Raw genomic sequence first — 18,148 nt, forward strand, 5'->3', positions numbered from 1 at the left:
GGTCCAGTCGCCAGAGTGAATCACTTTTTTCAGGTGTAGCAGCACTGGATCCTTGACTGTCTCTCGTTGCACTTCTTGGAGAGTCATTGCTTTGGGGATTGCATGTTCTGCGATGAACCTGACATGGATCTCAGTGTCAATGTCATCAGTTGTCATACACTTGTGGAGAGTTTGCGGGTGGCGTGACATATAGTCTGCTGGATTGGATTTACCCGCTTTGTGGACTACTTTGAACTTGTAAGGTTGGAGTCTGAGAGCCCATCTTTCTATGCGTGCTGGGGGTTTGGACTTCGGATTGTTGAAAATCAGTTCCAGTGGTTTGTGGTCTGTGACCATGACAAAATCCGATCCATATAGGTACAGGTGGAAGTGTTCGCAACTCCAGACTATTGCAAGTGCTTCCCGCTCAGTCTGGGAGTACCTTTGTTCCACTGGAGTCAGGGCTCTGCTGGCGTAGGCCACAATGTGCGTTTTGTTGTTTGTTTTGTCTGTGTGTGCAAGGATGGCGCCGAGACCAACCGGGCTTGCATCCACAATGACTGTTGTCTTTCTTCCTGGATGGAAGTAGCTCATGACTGGGTGGCTGATTAGTCTGTCTTTTAGCTGAGTCAGGGCATTTGTATGTTTATCTGTCCAGTGCCAGGCCGCATCTTTCTTTGTAAGTTCACGAATCGGCTGGGTGATTAATGAGAAGTCTGGAATGAAGCGAGCACTGTAGTTGGCCATTCCTAGTAGACTGTGGACTTCACTCTGATTCTGAGGCAGCGGCATGTGTGTGATGGCCTGGATCTTCTTAGGGTCAGGTGAGACACCATCTTTTGAAAAGACATAGCCATAAAATTCCAAAGACTGTTTGTTAAACTCACACTTTTGCTCATTGATTGTGAGGTTGTTCTCAGCGAGTCTCTTGAAGACTGCCTCCATGGAACGATCGTGATCTGCAGGTGTGGCCCCAAATATGATAATATCGTCACTGAAATTTCTGACCCCTGGTATTCCGTGCAGCACGTTTTGAATTGTGTGCTGGAAAACTTCTGCTGCCGACGATATTCCAAAGATGAGCCTCGTATATCTCCTGAGTCCCACGTGTCGAAAATGTGGTGATGTATCTCGATTCGGGTGCTAATTCCAGTTGATGGTATCCTGCGTTGAGGTTCAGCTTTCAGAAGATAGTTGCACCGTTGAGATCGTGTATGATGTCATCCACTGTTGGTGATATGTGCCTTTCTCTCTGGACAGCTGTGTTGGGCAGGCGCATGTCAATGCAGAGACGGATTTTTTCAGGATTTTGGGGTTTTGGAGTCGCTACGATGGGGGACACCCATGGCGTTGGGCCATGAACTTCCTCAATAATACCCTGGTCTTCTAGGTGTTGCAGTTCCTGCTCTACTTTCTTTCGCATGTGGAAAGGAATGCGACGATGTGGTTGGACTATAGGCCGTACGCTGTCGTCGATGTGTAGCTTGACTTGGAAATTCTTTAGTTTCCCTATGCCAGTGGTGAGATTTGGATATTGCAGGAGTAGCTCTTGAGCCTTGGACATGTCCTGCTTCTTGGTCTGCGTGCAACACACTACAGCAGTAGGCCTAATTCAGTTCCTGTTGTGTGTCCCAGTAGGGAGCCATGAGCTCCTTCAGCCACATAGAAAGTTGCTTGTACAGTTTTGCCATTTGCCGAGACTGTTGTGTTTACTTTTCCTCTGAGTGGGAGTGGGGTGTTTGAACCATAGGGAAATATTTTCTTTCTAGCTTGTTCGAGCTTTACATTTGACTGTATTGTGCCGAAGGCTGTCTCATCAAGGATGTTGGCTGAAGCACCTGAATCGACTAGAACGTTCATGTTTTCACCAGCTATCACAAGCTGCCGCACTGGTAGTAGGGCGCCACCAGCTGTGCTTGTGACAAATAGGTACTCGTCATCTGTGCTTGAGTCTTGTGTAGCTACATGGCTGACAGAGGTGTGAGGTAGTTCGTCTTCATCAGTCTGAAGTGATCTGACTTGTTTATAGTTACGTGCTGTTGTTTTGTACATGCTGTGTGTTTGTTTGGTTGTCTGTTGTGAGAGACAGCAGCGCGCATAATGATTGAGTTTCCCACATGCATTACACGAGACGCCTTTTGCCGGGCATGCTGATTGTCCTCCCTGGTGAGGAAATGTGCCCCCACAATTCCTGCATGTTGTTTTTGATTGTTGTTGTTGTTGTTGTGCACTGTTCATCTTTGATCTTTGGGGCAGCGAGCCTGTCCATCTTTTGTTGCTTGTGCTAGCTATGGCTGCAATCTCTCCCGTGTTATTTTTGTTTTCCATGCCAGAAGGTTGAAATTCAGACGTTTCGAATGCCCTGGCAAGATCCAGTAGGTCTTTGAGAGTCATCCTAGGGTCTCTTAGTGCTCTCCTCCTGAGCCGTGACGACATGCAGCTGAGTATGATTTGTGATTTTATTTCTTTATTTTCGTCATTGAATTCACAGTTTTGGGCCAGTTTCCTGAGTCTGGTATGGAATGCATCCATTGTTTCTCCCTCGTTTTGTTTTGCTTGTCTAAACGTGTAGATTTCAAACTCCACATTACGACTTGGGCTAAAGTATGCAGTGAGTAGCTCAACTGCTTTATCATAGTCCTTTGCCTCTCCTTTTTCAGTAAAAGTCTCAAAAATATCTTGCACTGGTTCCCCAGCATAATACAGTAGCATAGCAAGCTTTTACGTGTTGCATCCGTTATGGCTGCTGCAGTGAGAAACGTTTCAAAACGCAACATCCATTTCTTCCATTTTGAGGAGAGGGAGGAGGGTTCAGTGCTGATATCGAAGTGTGGGAATTGCGGGAGCCCAGCTAATGCCGCCATCTAGCTTGTGTTCGTTGTTATTTTTATTTAATTGTATTTATTTGAATCTCTCTTTCGTTCTGTCTGTAGTGCTGGTTAGCAGTGGAGTAGCATGTATGGTTGATTCAATGGTTTTCACTTACGGCCGATCAGCTTCGTAGCGTGTCATGATACGGTTCCGTGCAGTGAATGGGGCAGATCAAAATCAGTGGGTTCTTTCACAGCTTGTGCTCCGTATCCTCGTCGCCAATGTAGAAACGTGATATCCACTCTTGCTTTATAGAACTGTGTTTAATGAACACTTTCAAACATTAATCATACTCCGCTGTACGCTTTACCGGCATCGCTACCGCTCAATGTTGTGAACCTTTTTACTTCCGGGATCACGTGAGAGACTCGTGAACTCAGTCTCTTAAAGGGGCCGTGCCCATTTTCACAACATTACAATATTGTGTTATTTGTTCTCCTGCCTGTTGCTGTGTGCTGTTGTCTGCTGCTGGTAAGAACGGTTTGTGCTCCCACACCTGAGTCCTTCCTCGTTTGGCTCACCTGTGCTCCTACATATGCCTTCCCCCCTGCTCTGCTCAACCAAAATGCCCGCCACCTAGTGACAAAAGAAAGTAATGCCAACACAAAAATAAAGATGCCTTAAATGGCTCCTACACCACTCGTATAACTAAAGAAGTTGGACAAATGACAACTGACTGCATCTGAAGTAAACACGCTGCACCTTAGTTACATAAATCACAATACAAAAAAATTAACTGCCAAAAGGGGGAGGACTTTAAGGAGTGCCTTGAGGAACGCCTCAGTTATTTAAATCATAAGTTTGGCCCCCAGTGTTCTATGTTGGCTCGTAAGGTTAAAATGTCAATGCAGGGATCTGCCAATGTGTTTGCAGTGGTCCAAGTTTCTCTATTTAACAGCAACACTAATGTTTTTAGGAATTATCTGTAAAAATGTTCATCTCCCAAATTTTGAACAGAACTCAGGGGCCGGTGTGGTGTCATATACGAGCTGGATTTGGCCCCCGGGCCGTCAGTTGGATAGCACTGCTTTATGACGGTTAGGAAAAGGAATAAATGTTAGCATAAAAAAAAATTTAATTGCAATAGTATAGGAATCAATTCCTAAGTAGAAAATTCAGAATCAGCGGGAACATTATATAACGCCGAAGCAAAGACATTGAGTATGTATATATATCATTATATAAACATGCTATTCATTATATTTGATTGTGAATTTCTAATACAGCTCTAGTATTGGAAGAGTGATCTTTATTTGTCACATGTACAGTAAAATCCGTCGCCATAGACAACAGTAACACAATATGTTAAATATTGCCTTGTAGTTCTGTTTTTTAAATCCCAGTTATGTTTATAAAGCGAGATTCCTCTGCCAGTACTAACTTCAAAGTATTGTCTAGGAACACATTTCATATTGAACATGATCTCACAGATGCAATTCAATAACATTTGGAAATAGCTGCCATTTTTTTATATCCAGAAAAAAATCCTTGTAAAAATAATTGGAAGATTCCGCACATTTCTAGGTACAATTCTAGACACTGTCCTCTTGCTTTAAAATCTCAGCAGAGATTTTTAAATGTATCATACAACAAATGAATGTCTGTTCCTCATTTTGCATTGCAAAATAGATTGAAGAAGAAGAAATGCATTCAACTGGTTTGTTCCTACGTGTCCATTGTGTTACAAGGGCGGCTGTGGGGAGGATCGCCATGGCAACCTGTTCTGCAGGGATTTCTGCGTCCTCCATCAGGGAGCAGATGTCTTGGGCAGTTCCTGGTTCTCAGCCAAGTGGAGCTTTTGTCTGAACATTCGCATGTTAAATATTCAAACCTCATTCATGAATTTTTAGATGGAAATGAAACAAAACAAGAAAAGGATACATGGAGGTGCTGAGCTCCTCCAACTGTGGCAGAAGGAAAAAACTAAAGTTAGACAGGACTATAAGTTGGCACCAAACTGATGATTCAATGTGCTTGCTCAGCAATATTTCAATCATCTGATCCGACTATGCTTAATAAAACCACTGACACTAATATGGAATAACAAGCGCTCCTCCATAGTGTTTTTCAGCTCTGGGTAAATATTTAATGAGCTTCCCGTGACAGCCTAATTGTTTTTCCTAGCAGGAATATTTATACATTTATTTTCTGACCAGAGTGGAACATCCCGTAAATGGAAATGACAAGACAACAATATATACAGTAAGAAGGGGATTAATTGGATGATGCACTTTCCACTGTAGCTACCAAATGGCAGTTGACTGTTGAATATCTTAACATGTGTTTTTATTATTGTTATTATTATCAATATTGTAAAGTCTGCATATACAATTATTGAAAATCAATCAGTAATTTCTCAGACTTTTATAGGATTAATAAACTCTGCTTTTTACTCCTTTCTTGACGTGTTGAACTGTGATGTAAACCGATAATCATGTTGGAAAAATCTAAACCATTACCTTTATCATAGTAAGACAAAAATATTGTTAGTTAAAAATACCAAGTAATATATTTTGAATGCTGATGATATGGAAGTAAATCGGACCTGGCGTTGACATACAGTAAAGAGGTGACGTGCTTACTAGGGCTGCGAATTTTTGGGTGTCCCACGATTCGATTCAATATCGATTCTTGGGGTCACGATTCGATTCAAAATCTTTTTTTTTTTTCGATTCAACGCGATTCTTGATTCAAAAACGATATTTTCCCGATTCAAAAGGATTCTCTATTCATTCGATACATAGGATTTCAGCAGGATCTACCCCAGTCTGCTGACATGCAAGCAGAGTAGTAGATTTTTGTAAAAAGCTTTTATAATTGTAAAGGACTATGTTTTATCAACTGATTGCAATAATGTACATTTGTTTTAACTATTAAATGAACCAAAAATATGACTTATTTTATCTTTGTGAAAATATTGGACACAGTGTGTTGTCAAGCTTATGAGATGTGATGCAAGTGTAAGCCACTGTGACACTATTTTTCTTTTTTAATTTCTTATAAATGTCTAATGATAATGTCAATGAGAGATTTTTAATCACTGCTATGTTGAAATTTTAACTAATATTGATACTGTTGTTGATAATATTCATTTTTGTTTCATTACTTTTGGTTTGTTCTGTGTCGTGTTTGTGTCTCCTCTCAATTGCTCTGTTATTGCAGTTCTGAGTGTTGCTGGGTCGGGTTTGGTTTTGGAGTTGGATTGCATTGTTATGGTATTGCTGTGTATTGTTTTGTTGGATTGGTTAATTTAAAAAAATAAATAGATAAAAAATAGATTTTTTAAAAATGAGAAGCGATTCTGAATCGCACAACGTGAGAATCGCGATTCGAATTCGAATCGATTTTTTCCCACACCCCTAGTGCTTACATTGCACAGCAGGTGTTCCAGGTTGTGGTCAGAGGCGCACTTCCTCTGGTCCTCCGAGAGCTCCTCCACATGGCTGTCCAGGCTGAAGTGAAGTCGCGCCAACTTCTCCTGCATCTCACGCACGTGCTCCAGCTGCTCGAAGGAACACACCTTACCTGCGACACAAGACAGAAACTCTTGACATCACGTCATTTTTTATGTCGTCATGTATTGTGTCATCAAATATATCACCTCATATATTATCTCATCACATAGTAGTCGTCCTATATTATATTATATTATTTCATCCCATGTCGTCATATTTGTCGTTCTATGTTGCTTGGTCGTCATACATGATGTTGTCACATATTAGTTGTCCTATATTATATTACTTCATACATCATATTGTCTTACATATCGTCCTACATTATATCAGCATATATAATGTCCTAAATTATATTAAGTCATATGTTACATCATAATATACTATATCACATCATATATAATGTAATTTATATGTCATCATTTAATATGTCGTTATATATTATATTACTTCATGTACTGTAATATATCCTATTTCTCATATATTATCATAATATTATATCACACCATATATATATATAATGTAGTCATATATTATGAATTGGAAGTGAAGTGAATTATATTTCTATAGCGCTTTTCTCTAGTGACTCAAAGCGCTTTTACATAGTGAAACCCAATATCTAAGTTACATTTAAACCAGTGTGGGTGGCACTGTGAACAGGTAGGTAATGTGTATTGCCCAAGGACACAACGGCAGTGACTCGAAACCTGGAACCCTCAAGTTGCTGGCACGGCCAGTCTACCAACCGGTAGAGTGGCCAGTTTCCTTCGAGATAGGCTCCAGGACCTCCCGCGACCCCGGAAGGGACAAGCGGTAGAAAATGGATGGATGGATGGATATTACATCGTGAAATATCCTGTCATATCATGTCATGATATATTGTCATCACATAGTAGTTGTAATATATTATGTTGTCATATACTATGTATATCACATATATTAGTTATCCTACATTATGTCATCATATATTAGTTTTCCTATATTGTCATATATTACTTCATTTTATGTCACCATATATTGTCCTAACTTCATTATCTTCCTACATTATTATATGGTCATGTTTTTTAGTGAAATACTATATCATCATATGTTATGTTATCTGATATCATTTAACGTCATATGTTAAAGTTAAAGTACCAATGATTGTCACACACACACTAGGTGTGGTGAAATTTGTCCTCTGCATTTGACCCATCCCCTTGAGCACCCCCTGGGAGGTGAGGGGAGCAGTGGGCAGCAGCGGTGCCGCGCCCGGGAATCATTTTTGGTGATTTAACCCACAATTCCAACCCTTGATGCTGAGTGCCAAGCAGGGAGGTAATGGCTCCCATTTTTATAGTCTTTGGTATGACTCGGCCGGGGTTTGAACTCACAACCTACCAATCTCAGGCCACTGAGTAGGTGGCCTAGTGGTTACATCACATCATTTATTGTCATCATATACTATTTCATTCATATGTTATCATTTTTTATGTTATATTCATATTACGTCATACATCATATAACGCCATTCATTATGTTGTCATGTATTACATCACGCCATAGGTTATATAATGTCCTATATTAGGTCATATACCACTGTCCGTACAGTGAGCATTTACCAAACGCCTGCAGTTTCCCCGAGTGAAAGTCGTTGAGGAGGTTTAGGAGGCCTCCCTCCATCTCTCTCACATCAGACACATCTGTAAGGAAGGAGTGCTGCAGCGGCGAGGACTGGACCACTTTACTGGGCCCTGCGGGCTGGGGGGCCCGGGGCTTCTCCTTATGAGTCCTGTTAAGAAAGTAATCATAGAAAAATAATAATATGGTGCTGCATGAGTGCGGCCTGCAATGAGGGCAAAGTACCACACCCGCATAAAACCTGCACACAAGCATGCTGTGTTAAACAGGGCTCATCTACCTGGCGGTCTTCGGTGGAGCGACGACACCAGCAAACACCTCTTTGGGCTGACCTGCCGCCCCCACTGACCTTTTGTACTTCCCTCGGTTTTTCGGGGACGGCGGCTGCGGCAGGCCGAGAGAGAAGGTGGCGCTTTTGCTGGCTGGCAGGGCAGAGAGCTTGCGTGGGTTGATGGGCGGAGGAGGGGGCTGCGGGAGGGACACCTTGGGGCTGCGCTTCTTGCGCTTGTCCTCCATCACCGACGTCACGTCTTCCTGTGGAGCTCTGATATTGAAATCTGGATTTAAAATTGTTTTTTTTTACCACACACAAACATACCTGAAAGGAAAAGTGGTCTTATATCCAGGGTGGTCTTACAGTCAGATCAATATGGGAAATGTTAAAACACAGTTCAGTCTGATACAAGAGCCAAGGTTTCCCAACATTTATTTATTTATGAACAATTACATTTGGACCACCACAGAAGGATTTGAGGTGCATTTTTGGTTGATTAAGTGCGTTTGTCCTTCCAACCCTGTACAGCAGATGGCATGGTAACTCTGTTTAACCTCTTACGCACATACCACAGCTCACTTGCTCATGCATTAGAACAGTGTTTCTTAACCATGGGGCCCCCAAAAAAGATCTGTTTCTCAGCTGTGGTCTGTATGGGCCGCAGCGGTACTCAGTTGTAATCAGTGTTGGGACTAACGCGTTACTTTGTAATGCGTTACTGTAACGCGTTACTGTAACGCCGTTAGTTTCGGCGGTAACTAGTAATCTAACGCGTTATTTTTTATATTCAGTAACTCAGTTACCGTTACTACATGATGCGTTACTGCGTTATTTTACGTTACTTTTTATGTAGTATAAAGTGTGTTTTATCGGAGCGCTTCAGTGTCGTAGTTCTGATTCTTCTTGTGTCTCAAGCCGAGGAAGAGAGACCTGCGCTCTGTGTGTGTCTGGGTGTGGGTGTGAGTGGGGGGGGCGTGTCTGATCATGGCGGAGCCAGAAGTCGAGTTTGTTAACATGTAGATATTTTCACTACTTTTCTTTTGTCGAGCACAAAGAAAAGAACATTTTAGTTAAATGTAAATTGTGCTTTGGATCAAAGATCCCATCTACTGCCCAAAACAGCAATTCAAATCTGCTGAAACAAGCTACATAAGCAACATGCTTTGACGTAGCTAGTAAAGAGAGACAGAGACTCCGATGCCACTTTCCCTCCACCACCACCACTTAAGGATTAACTCTGCCTCTGCTCATCATTCAGCACTGAAGGTACACACTCTGTCAATCAATGTTCCCTCTAATTGTTCATGTGTGTGAGCAAACGCAAAAACTCCCTGAGCATTCAGTGGAGCCCATGTGAGCAACATCAGACATGCACACCGTGGCTAAACCAGCAGCACACCTGTCCCAAACCTGACTAAATAACAAGTTACATCTCCATCCACCCATCCATTTTATACCGCTTGTCCCTTTTGGGGTCACGGGGGTGCTGGAGCCTATCTCAGCTGCATTCGGGCGGAAGGCGGGGTACACCCTGGACAAGTCCCCACCTCATCGCAGGGCCAACACAGATAGACAGACAACATTCTCTTATTATTATAATCAAATGACAGCAGTCATTTCTATTTCTTAATATAAGTGTTTAGGCCCACTTACAATGACAATAACAACAAATATTGTTTTTCATGAACTGTGTACTTTTATTGTTTGTCCGGGTGGAGGTCCTGCTTTGGAAATAATTTGTACCCCTTTCAGACATTGCATTTAGTTCCCAATAAAACATTCACATGTTGCACAATGAGATGTAAGCAGGGGATCATGTGTACATTCCTGCAACTTCCTGTTTGTAAAAAATATATTTTTATTAGTATGTATTTAATATACTAACAGCATTTAATGATTAATATTTATAAATTAAGATTCCTAATAAATGACACTAGAATAAGCACACATTTGATTGGTAAATCATAGTGTAACGACCTGGAATGACACTTTATGTGTGGTGTTGGAGTTGTCCGACTTTTTGTGTGGCTGTAAACGCATCACTGGCTAAGTGCCATATGTGCATGTGTTGGCGCAAGTGAGAAAGAGCGAGCGGCTGCTGTTCATATAACAAAGTTGCTTTTGGTCTGGTTTGTACTGCAGAAAATGACCACTTTTGCTAGATATAATTTTTTTTACTAATGTTTTGGAGATCTGTTTATGGCCGACAATAAAGAGTTTTGCTCAGTAAAGTGATGGATGGAATCCATGTCCTCAAAACGTCTCGACAGACGTTACAATATTTGAACAATGATGACGAAAAGTGTTTTCTCTGTCGTGTCCGTGTGTCGAATATTGTTATGCGCTTATTTTTTTATTTGATTTTGTGCGTGGCATAGATTTGCCGTGCGCAGAGGACGCTTGAGCAGTGCGCAATTGCACCTTAGAAAGAACGTTGCTGTCAATTCTCATATATACTCTTTCATTCTAGACTTCTAGAGTGTTTGATTATCACATCACTCTAAATGTATAGACTATAAAGTTCACAAACATAAAGAGGGATCCTAGTGGGCCAGGCCAATCTTTCCTTATCTCTAAAGTAAAACTGGGGAAATGTGTAGAGTGTTCTGGGCTTCAGACATGATTTTGTGTCAGAATTCCTTGAGGAAAAAATGCCTGGTTAGGCTTTGTGTATGTAGTGTGTGCCTTTCTTGCTTTACAGCTATGCTGTTATTATGCATGGTTTGTTACATATGTATGTTATGTTGCAGCTATTTAAAATAGTTTTGTCAATTTGTTTTGGCTAGAAACAAATTGGCCTTTGTAACATATCTTTGTCTTTGTGTGTTGTATGTAGACCACATTGCTTAGCAGAGTTCAGTGATGCAAATGCATGTCAAGTTGATCAACAGATTGTATTATTCTCCAGTGCAATAAAAGTACTGACATGAAGGCTAAAAGGGCATTAATGGGAGCTTTAAAAAAAATAAGTAACTAAATAGTTACTTTTCACAGTAACGCATTACTTTTTGGTTTAAGTAACTGAGTTAGTAACTCAGTTACTTTTGAAATGAAGTAACTAGTAACTGTAACTAGTTACTGGTTTTCAGTAACTAACCCAACACTGGTTGTAATACACTTTTACACCACTTGTGGCAGTAATGACAATATCAAACAGAAGAAGCCTGGAGCTAAAGTCATAGAGAAGTTTCTTAAGCGCAAAAATTATAACTAATGTGGTGAAGCTCTATTTTAATTTGCACTTTCATTTTATTGACTATTCAGTTAAGAAATATTCATCATCAATTTGGTTTATTTCAGCACAACATAATTGGACATAAATATATGTTTATGAGTCCCTTCTTTTGCAGTATATTTGGTTAGTACTTATTTTTCTAATCAGCCTGACCTAAGTCTAAGATTTATATGTTAAATAGATCATCTTTGTGATCAACACGTGGTTTCATATCAAACTGTAATTAGGTTAGATATAACTATTGAATACGATTAAAATCAGGAGTTAGATAACTAATTCAGTGTGAAAATTTGAGTGGGGTCAAAAAAGTTGAGAACCCCTGCATTAGAACACATCTGTTCATATACTGTATAACATGTACACCAGCCAGCGTTAAAATCAGTATGTGGATCCCAGAAAACATCATGAATATTTTTTTGGGGGGGGCCTTTTTTGAACAAAATTAACCTACACTTGTAAGTCAATAACTTCATGTTGTAATGTCACACATTTTGAATGACACAACTCAAAAACGGCAGTTTATTCGATCACACACAAACACAAACTTTTGTGTCATGGCTAATTTTGCAAATTAGATGATGATGGCATTCACCCCGCCTACCCTTTATGACCAACACCCCCCGAACCCAATTTCATGAAATACATTTAATTAATTGTATTTAATAAAAAAATTCAAAAGTAAAAAATACAAACAAAAGTCCAAACACATTTTTACGTGACGACCTCTAAGGAAGGCCACAGATGTTGCCGAAACCGTCAGGTACGAAAATAAGCACACAGACCTGGCTATAAGAATAACAAATTGCATAATTCTTTAAAGCCCTAATGAACTTAATTGGAAAAATGTGCAATACAGGCAGATCAACACCACTGCAAACTACATCTATATAGCACTTTTCATGCACGGGCAAGTGGCAACTCAAAGTGCTTTACAGAAAAAAAAGAAGAGATGAAAACATACAAGCATACACGCACACACATACAATAACAAAACATGGAAGAATAACTCAAATTAACACCATCTAAAAAATAAAAATGAAATAAAAAATACTCTGTGATATATAATAGGATATATGTAAAAATAAAATATAAATAATATTGATTAAATTGATTAAAATATAATATTGAGAGAATACTAGTATGAATAATAGCAATACATACAATAGAAAATATTAAAAGGTGTGTCTTTAACCTCCTTTTTTATAAATAACAACGGTCTTATTGTGATCAAAACAAAGCACTATTACTTCTGAATAGGCAGAATTAGTACATAAAAACCATGTGTGCTTCTATTTGCCACTGGAGTATTTCTGCACAGATAATTGTTGTGTTTTTGCTCCAGTTTTCTCCTTCATGCTAGTTGTGGGAGTTTATTTCGACAAGACGCTCAGGGCAATAACACTCACTGCATTGGCGCTGCTGTGATGTCGCCATTACAGTAGCTGCAGTCCCAGTAATAATAACGTTTAACCACAAACACACATGGCCACTTGACACACACGCAATTGGAACTTATTTCACAAAATATGCTTTGTGTCCTGGACTTATTACGCTGGAGTGTAACTGGCATTAAACAGAAATTCAATGCAAACATATATCGACCGCAAAAGAAACAAATGACACTTACCGAAACAGAAACAGACTGAAGAATTGACAGGTCGAAGAATTACATTTCTCACAATGTAATTTTCTACATTTATAAGTATAAAAAAATAACAAACACGCTGATTGTGTCTTTAGTTACAACGTCCCCGTCAATAATGTTATAGCGCGGCTGAGCTGAGCGACGCTCACTGCGCAGCCGCAGGCTTTATCCTCTTAAAGGGACAGTCCATGAAGTGGCCTAAATAACCCTGGTGTTTGTCTGACAGGTACAAAGAAACCTTTTGCGGTGACTTCGTGGCCCTCCGTAGTCGTTATCGAAAGCCACTGCAACGGAGCAAAGCTAGACTTATTACATAATTAGCCACTTGCTGGCCAAAGCAAATTACACAATAAAATTACTCCCGTATGAATTGTTTATGGCTCAGACTACGTACCTTCCAGGTAAAAACCGCTTACTCAGCGTTCAACTACATCAATGCTGATTGGTCAGTTCATTTAATTATTTTCCGGTTGCATTGTTCCTAACGCAGCTTTGTCCAAAGTGGGGCCCAGAGGGCATTTGCAGCTAAAAACACGCCGTCACGCCAATTTTCTTCCCATTACAAAAACCTTCCTACCCCCCATTTACTTCCGGGGTCATTTCAGCTTACGTCATTTCCTCTTACGTCTTTGACAGCGATCGATAGCACTTCGTTTGACTCTTTCTTATAATACAGCGTTAACAAAACATCTGTATTAATCGGACAAGTATTAATCTGACAAATTAATTTGAGGATATTCCTGACTGCACATTTGACTCGTGGACATATGCGGAAATTAATAACAGTGTACAATAAGTTAATTAATTATCAATCAACATTATTAAACTATATTAAAACTAAATTTATTTGTTAAATTCAGTTTTTTTTAGTTCTCTGTGTAAGTGAACTAAATTAAAATGACATTTATGTGCACATATGTACCTCAGTGAAGTCAGATGACCCGTGGTCAGACAAACGACAATATTTAGAATAACAACATAATAATAAAGACAAATCTTGGGTATTTCTTCAAGACTTTAAAATGAGGCAAAAAACTGCAATGTAAAATGTTTTTTTATTGTTTACAAATGTTTTGTTCCAAACATTGCACGAGCTGCACCTAAAGAATGGGGAACACAGATAAAGAACAAAGCGTCAATTATAATCACAAGTGGTGGTCACCTCAGAAGTAGACATGTTATAGTGAAAAGCTCTTAAACCACATCAAGGTACAAACCAATAAAGGTTATTAGATTATTATTTTTGAACCAGTTATTTTTCCCCCAGCTTACATATTTCTCCAATCATTTTTTTTTTATGGAGCAACATAGGTATGATACAATGTATTCACTTTTGTGTCATGGCATACCAGTACTGTATTCAGTTAATCTTTGATGATGCAGTCGATGGCCTGGACTGAGTTTCTGGATACCCTAAAGACTGGCTGAAGAATGCCCTGCAATAGGCCGCTCGCCTTGTCTGTCCAATAACAGAACCTCTGGCCATGCCTTTGGGGAAATTGAAGAAAAGCTCTTCAGATTACAGTTACTAATCCATCCATCCATTTTCTACCGCTTGTCCCTTTTTGGGGTCGCTGTAGCCTATCTCAGCTGCATTCGGGCGGAAGGCAGGGTACACCCTGGACAAGTCGCCACCTCATCACAGGCAGTTACTAATCATGATAAACAATACATCAGATATTTCAAGAAGTTGTCCTACCCTTCAATGCCAAAGCGCTCCATTAGAAGGACACACCACCAACGCCGGATTGAAAGCATGTCCAGCGAGAGCAGATATAACAACGAGTTCATTATTTTTACCTCTCTTATTTTGAAATCTTTTAAATATCTAAATACTTACCACACTGTAGTGAAAAGTAGTGTCCGTACAGAGCCAGAGGGAGTACTAAAAATAGAAAATAGTCATTTTTCTGAGCACATGTAATAATTGTGTAATGAAAAAAATATTTCTCTACTTTGTAATAATCTACTAAATTGATGAAAAGAGCCGTCAACATCAATACTGGAAATGTGATGGATAGGAATATCTCTGGAAGCAATAATTGCAACCAAATATTTTTGTAATTTGATACTGTGTTTCACATCATTGTGGGGGAAGTTTAACCTACTCTTCTTCTTTAAAAATGCTCAACTTACCATGAGCATGAAAACACCACAGTCATTCCCAGAGGTCTGGCGTGGGATCTCCTGGTAATACACATTAGCACCATGAAAATGTATACAGCCTTTGGGTTTACTACAAGACATTTATATTTTAAAGAGTAAACCTATTACCTGCATGTCTTTTCCAGTGAGCTCACTCCAGCTTCCTGGGACAATGTGCTGCGCAATGCTCCTGCAGTAAAAAAGCCAAATGTGAATAAAATAAAATGCAATAAGCCACTTGGCATATTAAAACATGAAGACAAATTGTAAATAAACAAGTGAAAATTCTATTAGAACACTGCCAAAGCATGAACAAAATCACGTTTCACCAGTACTGGTCCATGACTCTGTGGTTGGAGACCCCTGTAGCACACCACTGGAACATGGCTAGAATGGGAACATAGCCGAAAGAAGAACATGTCTAAAACATGAGCATAGCGGGGAAGGGAAAGACGGCTAGAACAGAACCATAGCCAAAACCAGAACATGGCTGGAACAAAAAGTGGCCAAAATGGAACTGTGGCCAGGATTATTATAAAGGGACCTAAAGATGGCTCTGTACACCTCATCACCAAAACCAGATGGCCAAAGGGCAAACTGAGAGTCCAGCAAGAGAATTTCTCTCTTTGCCGGCCTCAACACCTGTAATGGTCAATGCAGAAAGAGGCATAAATAATGTAATTGCACAAGAATTATAAGATATCTGTTGTGTATCAGAGAAGGGAAGGAGGCGACAACCAGGGCAGAACTGCTGTTTTCAAGGTTTATTTTAAACCTTTGAAGAATATGTGGCGTGTGTATGCTACTCAAAGTGAATGAGTGTTGACTGTGTGTAATATTAGTAATGTAAATGTTACCATGAGTTGTTGTCAGCAAATGTTGGTTGTATCTTTCGTCATTATCCAAAGGGGCAAGGCGAAGAGGCAGTTCATGGACAGGCAAGAGGTCGTGGGCAAGAGCAGGGCAGCGTGGTCTGTAGTAATGGGTCCGACAACACCGATGCATCGGCGCATGCGTCGAGCTCATAGAGCGATACCCTGTGTCGGTGCGCGTATCGCTTTTAGAAAGTCACGTGACCGAACACGAGCTGTTTTGGTCACGTGACCGCTCATGAGCTGTTCTGGTCACGTGAACGCTCATGAACTGTATCGCACTGACGCCTGCGCGCCAAACTGTGTTTATTAGGAAGCGGCGCAATGCGTGTTGTTGACGAACACCGTTAGGGCCGCTTGTTGTCACTGTCACTCAAAGTTGCATTTCAAAATTACACAGAATAAATGTGTTTATTTTGTTTAGAATTCAGATGGGTTTGATTTGGTGCGCGGTAGTGATGGGTTGATGAGGCCTCATGAAGCGTTTCGACACATTGCAAAACTGTATTGATACTGTGTCGATACTGTGTCACTAAATACTGACATCTGCTGGACATTAAAAATCCCTACAGGCAACCTATGGACCGACTCAACTGACACTGATTTTATGACCTAGTATATACAATAATATAAACCAAGTCATTGTATTTCATTTAGGATTATTTCATATCTTCATTTAAATAAAAATATATTTTTATCTTTTTTAGATACAGTCAAATAATGTGAACATGTATCGTGACTAGGATGGTAGAAGGTGAGGATTGAACCCCAGTAACCAGCAACCCTCCGATTGCTGGCACGGCCACTCTACCAACTTTTCCACGCCGTCATTCCTATACCTTCTCTAGTAACAGTAGTGATGGGTCCACACAGATGCATCGGCGCATGCGTCGAGCTCATAGAGCGAAACCCTGTGTCGGTGCGCGTACCGCTTTTAGAAAGTCACGTGACCGATCATGAGCTGCTTTGGTCACGTGACCGATACGCGAACTGTATCGCACTGACGCCTCCTCTGTGCCCTGTGAGCAACGTTCCCTCTAAGGTGCGCGCCTGCGCAATTGGGCAGTGCTCAAGCGTCCTCCGCGCACACCGTGCGCCGCACAGCCAATATATGCCGCGCACTAGTGATGGGTCCGGCAACACCGATGCATCGGCGCATGCGTCGAGCTCATAGAGCGATACCCTGTGTCGGTGCGCGTATCGCTTTTAGAAAGTCACGTGACCGAACACGAGCTGTTTTGGTCACGTGACTGCTCATGAGCTGTTCTGGTCACGTGACCGCTCATGAACTGTATCGCACTGACGCCTGCGCGCCAAACTGTTTATTAGGAAGCGGCGCAATGCGTGTTGTTGACGAACACCGTTAGGGCCGCTTGTTGTCACTGTCACTCAAAGTTGCATTTCAAAATTACACAGAATAAATGTGTTTATTTTGTTTAGAATTCAGATGGGTTTGATTTGGTGCGCGGCATATATTGGCTGTGCGGCGCACGGTGTGCGCGGAGGACGCTTGAGCACTGCGCAATTGCGCAGGCGCGCACCTTAGAGGGAACTTTGCTCACAGGGCACAGAGGAGGCGTCAGTGCGATACAGTTCGCGTATCGGTCACGTGACCAAAGCAGCTCATGATCGGTCACGTGACTTTCTAAAAGCGGTACGCGCACCGACACAGGGTTTCGCTCTATGAGCTCGACGCATGCGCCGATGCATCTGTGTGGACCCATCATGTTACTAGAGAAGGTATAGGAATGACGGCGTGGCGAAGTTGGTAAAGTGGCCGTGCCAGCAATCGGAGGGTTGCTGGTTACTGGGGTTCAATCCCCACCTTCTACCATCCTAGTCATGATACATGTTCACATTATTTGACTGTATCTAAAAAAGATAAAAATACATTTTTATTTAAATGAAGATATGAAATAATCCTAAATGAAATACAATGACTTGGTTTATATTATTGTATATACTAGGTCATAAAATCAGTGTCAGTTGAGTCGGTCCATAGGTTGCCTGTAGGGATTTTTAATGTCCAGCAGATGTCAGTATTTAGTGACACAG

General features: G+C 40.8%; 1 protein-coding gene across 3 annotated transcripts; it reads right to left on the minus strand.

Annotated features, from left to right (window-relative positions):
- Positions 1-3,581: 3,581 nt before the first annotated feature.
- On the minus strand, positions 3,582-13,646 carry LOC133645390 (coiled-coil domain-containing protein 28B-like). 3 transcript variants are annotated; one of them, XM_062040236.1, is made up of 7 exons: positions 13,471-13,644; positions 13,059-13,360; positions 8,203-8,466; positions 7,904-8,073; positions 6,221-6,375; positions 4,732-4,754; positions 3,584-4,652 (listed from the first exon to the last, which is right to left on the minus strand). In XM_062040236.1, the coding sequence occupies exons 3-7, from the start codon at positions 8,436-8,438 to the stop codon at positions 4,598-4,600; spliced, it is 639 nt and encodes a 212-aa protein (XP_061896220.1). In that variant the 5' UTR covers positions 8,439-8,466; positions 13,059-13,360; positions 13,471-13,644; the 3' UTR covers positions 3,584-4,597. The 3 variants fall into 3 exon arrangements, with proteins under 3 accessions (XP_061896222.1, XP_061896221.1, XP_061896220.1); XM_062040238.1 differs by having other exon boundaries at positions 3,582-4,652; positions 8,203-8,456; positions 13,059-13,646; XM_062040237.1 differs by having other exon boundaries at positions 3,582-4,652; positions 8,203-8,479; positions 13,059-13,646.
- Between the last annotated feature and the right edge of the window lie 4,502 nt (positions 13,647-18,148).

This window comes from Entelurus aequoreus, linkage group LG03 (assembly GCF_033978785.1).
Source record: "Entelurus aequoreus isolate RoL-2023_Sb linkage group LG03, RoL_Eaeq_v1.1, whole genome shotgun sequence".
NCBI classification, from domain to species: domain Eukaryota; kingdom Metazoa; phylum Chordata; class Actinopteri; order Syngnathiformes; family Syngnathidae; genus Entelurus; species Entelurus aequoreus.